At 39.3% G+C, this 7111-nt stretch overlaps 1 protein-coding gene across 1 annotated transcript; it reads right to left on the bottom strand.

The window, feature by feature from the left end:
• Positions 1-669: 669 nt before the first annotated feature.
• LOC141811716 (pentatricopeptide repeat-containing protein At3g26630, chloroplastic-like) lies at positions 670-2047 on the bottom strand. Its single transcript, XM_074699763.1, has one exon. It carries the CDS (start codon positions 2045-2047, stop codon positions 698-700), a length of 1350 nt encoding a protein of 449 aa, XP_074555864.1. The 3' UTR covers positions 670-697.
• Between the last annotated feature and the right edge of the window lie 5064 nt (positions 2048-7111).

The following is a 7111-nucleotide window of genomic DNA, read 5'->3' as shown; positions in this document are numbered from 1 at the left end:
CCATGTCACATGACTCCTACGTTGATCAAATCCTGACCGCCACATAGAGCTTATATTGGTCAAGTCAAGGATCGACCACGTGGACTCTTACTTACCTCGGCATCAACTATTTTATTCTACCGCACCGACTAACTCATTTCTAATCAAACCACTCTCTGTGTGCCAAACAATCGAGCTCAATAGCTTCCACTATCTTATCTCTCACTAGCCTTCACCCATTATACTATTTACTTCCCCAAATCTTTGTGCTTCACTTGTAACTTATTAATTAAAATTTTTATTATATTAGATTATTAAATGAATTTTGAAATATATAAATTTTACATATATGAACTTGATTAAGATATCATTGTAATAAATTATTTTAGATATATTAGTTTTTCTATTCTTCCCTTTCTTTTTGAAAAACACTTATATTTCATATATAATGGATCATTATTATATTTTTATCATACATACGTTCATATATGTTATGTAACCTTCTACTTATATATCATAAGTAACCTTCTACCTATATATTATAAGGATGCGTAACCTTTTGCTAATTAATGATAAGATATTTCAAGTAAAATAAACTTTTGCGTGAAAAACACTTATATTTCCAAGAGATTATGGAGAGATTTTCGACAGAAGCATCATTATGGAGAGATTTTCGGATCAAAAAGACATTTTAAAAAACAATTAAATCGTTAATTAATTATTTAACAAACTCCTCGTGCCACCATTTTTTGGGAGGTTCGATGAGCATCTGCCTCTGTTCGACATCAAGCTTCACTATCAAATCGTTCACCATTTCCTTCACCTCATCCGACTCATCGGCGCAGTCCAAAAGGCGAAGGAGACAGGCATAATGCTCGCCGCAGGGGTCGATGCCGTATCGTTCGACCATGGCCCCAAAGAACTCCAGGCCTTCCGCCACCAGGCCTTTCCTTGCGCAGGCGCTCAAGACGCCGACGAAGGTTATTCCGTCGGGCTGCAGATTTGAGCGCTGCATCGTCTCGAAAAGAGCCAGGGCGCGAGTTCCCTGCCCATGAACTCCCAAGCTAGTGATCATGGAGTTCCACGTCGCCAAGCTCTTCGCTGGCATTTGGTCGAACACTCTCTGTGCGTCCTCCAAGCTGCCACAATTGCTGTACGCATCTACGAGCGCGGTGCCGATGTAGACCGATTTGTCGAGCCCGCCGTTCTTTTTGGCGAATTCGTGCACCCGTCGGCACAGCTCCAGGCTCCCGAGATCCTTGCAAGCTAGTAGTAGCGCAACGATGGTGAAATCGTTCGGTCGCACGTCCTCCTCCTGCATCCTTCGGAACAAGCGGAACGCCTCGTCGGGGCGCCCGTTCCTCGCGTAGCAATCGATCATCGCCGTCCAACTCACCACGTTGCGAGCCGGCATGGCCTCGAAGACAGCCCTGGCGTCCTCTATCTCGCCGCAGGCCACGAGTCCGGAGAGCAGAGCGGTCCACGACACGACGCTCCTGACGGGCATTCTGTCGAACACTTTTCTCGCGTCGACGGGTTTGCCGCAGCGGAAGTAGAAGTGGATCAGGCAATTCTGCAGGAATGGATCTCGGGAGAACCCGGACTTGATCGCAGAGGCATGGACCTCCTTGCCCTTGTCCAGGTCGGCGATAATCGAACACGCCGTGACGACAAAGGGGAAGGTGAACTTATCAGGCGGGACGGCGCGGGCGACCATGTTGTCGAAGAGGAGGAGGGCGTCAAGGGGGCCGCCCCCACCGGAGAGGGCGCGGATGAGGAGATTCCAGGCGATGGTGGGCGGGTTTGGGAAGGAAGCTAGGAGGCGAGCTGCAAGGTCGAAGCTACGCTGAGAGGAGTATAGACGGAGAAGGGACGGGAGGACGGAGGGGTCATAAGACAGGCCGGAGCGGAGGATGCGAGCGTGGGCCTGCTTGGCTTGTGCCAAGGTAGTGGTGGTCGGTCGCCGGCCGAGGAGACGGATGGAGAGAACATTGTCGGCGTGGTCGGTGCCGGAGAAGGAGACGCTGAAGGGCAAGGAAGCGAGGGAGAAAGCGAAGCATGAGAGCATAAGTCCGGCGATGGGAAAACGAGAAAAAGCAGCTCAACGTTATCTTCAAGTCCGAGTGCCCAAAATTAGCAACACATGGCGAGCCGTTTTCAGCCGTCCGATCGACTCTGGCTTGATCTTAGCTATTAATTTGGGTTAAGAATCGTATTTTTTATTTGCTCAAAATCGAGCAAAACAATTTTTCTTTCCCTTTCTCATCAACCAATGACCACGCTTGACTGTCCCCGGGCAATGGTGCAATGGTAGGACATCCGGATTGTGATCCAGAGACCCGCGATTCGATCCCCAACTACGACGTATTTATAGGAATTTTCCTCCAAATGGAGAACGCAATCAAAGGATGCTAGACATCTGAAATGACCGTCGTATGCGCTTCCCGATTTACCCTGATGATCGATGGAAAATTTTCGTAGAACCGGACCGGCCACCCCCAGGGATTGAGTCCATGATACTAATTGGAATTTATCTTTTTTTTTTTTTATGACCGCGCTTGACTCTCAAATTGGCGCCGCTTGCATCTATGAGGTTTCACAAGGCAACCCTTACAGATCTACCTTATAGCAGTCTTGGACTCTAATCCAGTCCCAAAAAAACAAAGTATAACTAAGGGGAAAAATTCTTGCTATGCAGTTTATCACTGAGCTTCTATGAACCAATTAGGAGTTTGCTTGAAAAATATTATTGACAAAGCACAAATTATAGCCAAAAACAAGTAAAATTGTAAACAAGTCAAAGTCAAGTCGAATTAAATTTTAAAGTGTTCAAGCTTATTTGATAAAGTAATCGAGTTAAGCCAAATCGTGTCTAAAATAAACCAAGCCATTGAAATGATTATTCAAGCTTATCTTGATTTATGTTTTATGAGCTTGAGCTTTGTTTAAGCTTGGCTAAAGTTTGGTTCAAGATTATTTGAAACTTTTACTTATTTGATTGGTTATTGAACTTGATAATTCAAATTTATTTATTCATTTTAAAAGTTTTCTTATTTATTTAGTATATTGATAAGAGTTTTATTAATGAACATGATTTGTGAATATTATTCACGAACGTTGTTCACGAAGATTATTTACGAACATTTTAGTTTAACGAATTGTTCAAGTTTATTTATTTAATTGATCTTGTGTGTATTAAATGAACATAAATAAGCTCTTACCAAATCGAACACCAAACTTGCTTATGAACATTCGATTCATTTACAGTCCTAGAAACAAATAGTCTCTGTCCCTTTTGTTATGTGTCTTAGGGACTCAAGAAGTATCTAAGGAAGTTTTTTACTTAACCCATTAAAGTTCATCCCTTTTATATCCAAAGTCCAGTCCATATCTAATTTCTGAATCCATCCCTAACCATGAGCTACTGCAAACTTGTCAAAGTCCATTGAATTTTAAACTTTTTCTCTCCTATTCTTCTTCTTTTTCTTTTAGTTTTTTTTGTTAGGTCCAAAAGGATGTTCGTATCACCACAATGACATGATATTGTCCACTTTGGGCCTAAATCCTCATGGTTTTGCTCTTGGGCTCTACCCAAAAGGCCTCATTTCAATGGAAATACTTTCCATCCTTTTAACCTCATGATCTTTTCCATGTGCTTTAGATGTGGGACTATGTTTGCACCCTTGCAACCCAACAATCCCCCCTCAAACAAAGGACCACAGGCCCCCCTGAATCCTCGACCCACCAGGACTTTTTCACCTAGCCGCAACTAGGACTTTTTGTCGCAACTAGGACTTTTTGTCCCTCGGTCCACCCGACCTACTAGGACTTCACCTAGTCGCAACTAGGACTTTTTGCCCCTCGGTCCACCCGACCTACTAGGACTTTCACCTGGTGTCTGGTCCTCTTGATTCAGACACGGGACACCCACTTCCTTTGTTTTAAGGTTCAAAGCACATGGTTAGATCTGGATCATGGCTCATCCGGCGGTTAGTCCGGTGAAGAGCGGTCTTGCTCTGATACCAATTGTTAGGTCCAAAAGGATGTTCGTATCACCACAATGACATGATATTGTCCACTTTGGGCCTAAACCCTCATGGTTTTGCTCTTGGGCTCTACCCAAAAGGCCTCATTTCAATGGAAATACTTTCCATCCTTTTAACCTCATGATCTTTTCCATGTGCTTTAGATGTGGGACTATGTTTGCACCCTTGCAACCCAACATTTTTTTCCATCTTTGATTCCTTCTTCGATCTATCATGGATCTACCTTGAAGTAAACAAGGCATAAGTGCACCTTTTGGGACTTTGCATTTTATAGTCCACATTAATTTATTGAATTCAGATGGTAAGTCATAGATGGATAGAAGTAAAGCCTCTCTACAACATCCCTAATTTGCCTAGTCTTTATATCCATGATGTAGCCTCAAATAACACTTTTTATTTTGTAATTCAAATGTTTGAGGTTTATTAGACTAATCTTAGAGGTAGACAGTCTTTTCTCCTGATTTGTTTATCAAATAAATTTGAGGCATAATTTATACACACTTAGAGGATGATCTCTAGAATCGTCAGGGTTCAAATTTTGATCTTCTTATTTGTCCTTTGATGATTTTATCATTACACCACATTCCAAAGGGGCAATCTCAAATATTATTATTTTTTGTTAATTCAAATATCTAAGCTTGCATTCAACTTGTTGAAAATCACACCTGCACAACGTGCAGATGCGGTAACTGCCCACGTCTACATGTGTGCAGATGTGGTTTTCATTTGTCTGCCTTTAAAAAGAAGACACCTAGAGAGGCTTCTTGACATCAATGAAGAACATCAATAGATTAGGAATTTGGTTTGCACCTATAAAAAGTTGTTCGTGGTAATTATCTTTTCAACAACAAGCACAAACAAGCATTATAAGTCAGATAAAAAAGAACAACAACCTCTACTGTAAGTGTTTATAAGTTTAATTTGTTCGATCACAAATTTATTTATTTTGATAAATCATGCATTCAAATCAATAATGGTATCAAAGTAATATTTTGAATACATGATTTTTGAGATTATTTCATGATCAATATGCTTAGGGTCAAACAAATTTGATATACATGTTCGAATTTTGCATGTATAAATTTTTCAAATGATATACATTAATTTTATTCTTACAAAAGAAATAAAAACGTTAACATAACATTCATGCATGTAGTTCATGATCATGAAGTAAAAGTATAATATTTTTTTTTTGAATTATGTATTCATGAAAATAAAATTTTACTTTTATTATATTTTTTTTAAGATAAAATATTGATTCTGTAATCAGTAAAGATTTTATACCGATAGTAAATCAATATAATTTTAAAAAATAAATTATGAACAGTAGTGATAGTATTCACACGAAAAGGAAAAAAATAAACAGGAAAGTAACTATTCTCATGAACCGTGATTATCCTATTCATGCAAAAAAAAAAGAGTTGAAACTGCCAATGCGAGAAAAAAAAATTAGGATGAACTAAAAAAATGCATTAATTTTTTTTTTAATGCAGAGGTGATGTTTGCGTTAAGGAATGAAACATAATTTTTTTTCCTTTACCGTATCATTCCTTCCATCAATTGAGAATTGATAAAAGATTAATTTTAATAAGGAAGACTAAATTTGCACTCGAGACTCGACAACTCACTCAAACTCGATCAGTCAAGTGCTACTAAGTCCTTTGACATTTGAGAGCATAACTGCAGAATAGTTTGGCATAACTATCGAGTTGTGCCGATTGGCTTCGGCACGAGGATGCTAAATGAGACTCGGGACGATGAATTTGACTCAGACTCAAATCACAGAACTCAAGTTCTAACTTTAGAGTTGATTAAATCCCATTTGGAATTGGCACACATAACTTGGACTCGGGATGTCAAGAAAGATATTCAACGAGCTAAATGCATATCTAATATGCCACATGGTTGTTCAGAAGAACACCTCCTACTTAAATTTAAACAACTTAGACTCGGCTGGCTTACAGAGTCAACATTGTTCGCAAACTGAGCAACTTGGATATGTTGAGTGGGTACTCGGACTCGGTTAACAACGTGACTCGGGTTTACCGAGTGGGGGCGTTAGCTGAGTAGTCCAAGATGTACCTACTTGAATTCGACTTCGACTTGAGGAGTCTGTTTTTGATCGGACTCATGCAAACAAAGCACAATAGCGCTTGGGGTGCTAGAGAGGAGTTGATCACACTTGGACCATTTGAAATCTGGATTCAGTAGTTGATCGAACAGTCGACTGGAAATCCTAAATAACAAGAAAAATTTATTTTTCTTGATTATATATGTGTTGTGTGTTGGTTCTGTGTATATTTTGAATTGGAATGAGCCAGTTTTGTTACTAGTTAATCAATTTTATAGTGACTTTATTGATTTTAATTTCATATGACACGGATGATATACACTATGACTCCTCGTGATGTATTGTAAAATAAACTAAGGAAGGCTATCGAAGAGATAGTATATGATCCTGTTTATAGAGTCATAGGACACATTAGGAGGCTTGATAAATTATTTTGGAGACTCGAGCAATAGGATTTTTTTGTCCTGGATAATTACCGGATCTGGGTTCTAGTTCGATCGTTACTGAAACACCTCAATAAAGTAGCACATCATATATGAGGGTGCTATGAAGGGCACATCACATATGTGGAGATGAAAAAGGGCTACTTCATCGTCTAGTCTATGTGGATAGTTATGGATCACCTCCTCAAGAGGATCTTAAAGAGATTGAGGTGAATCTAAAAGAGAATCCAAATGTGGATCCAAAGAATCAAAAAGTCAGTCTATCTGAGAATGTCCTAGCTGAGTTAAGAGAAAGAGGGACTGTATTAATTACTACTACGTTAGTGTCTATCTTAGTGGGAGCAATAGTGACCTATCTAATTTCTTAAAATTATTTATGTTATGAGTTAGTAGAGTATATTATATGCTAACAAACTTGTAAAAAAGGTATTGTGTTAATAGTTTTAAATTTAATGATGAGTTCATTTAGTTCATTTAATAATATGTTCATTTTATAATTAGTTCATTTGATGGGATGCGTGTTATATAATTGATTAATGTTGATTAGATTGGACCAAATGAATGATGAGTGG

Source organism: Curcuma longa, chromosome 1, assembly GCF_044706935.1.
Source record: "Curcuma longa cultivar G26 ecotype Majalengka, Jawa Barat chromosome 1, ITB_CL_G26_1.1, whole genome shotgun sequence".
Taxonomy (NCBI): domain Eukaryota; kingdom Viridiplantae; phylum Streptophyta; class Magnoliopsida; order Zingiberales; family Zingiberaceae; genus Curcuma; species Curcuma longa.
This window is presented reverse-complemented; position numbering and strand designations above follow the sequence as displayed.

Coding starts and splice junctions, on each gene's coding strand:
- LOC141811716 (XM_074699763.1), bottom strand. CDS start 2,047: ATGCTCTCATGCTTCGCTTTCTCCCTCGCTTCCTTGCCCTTCAGCGTC.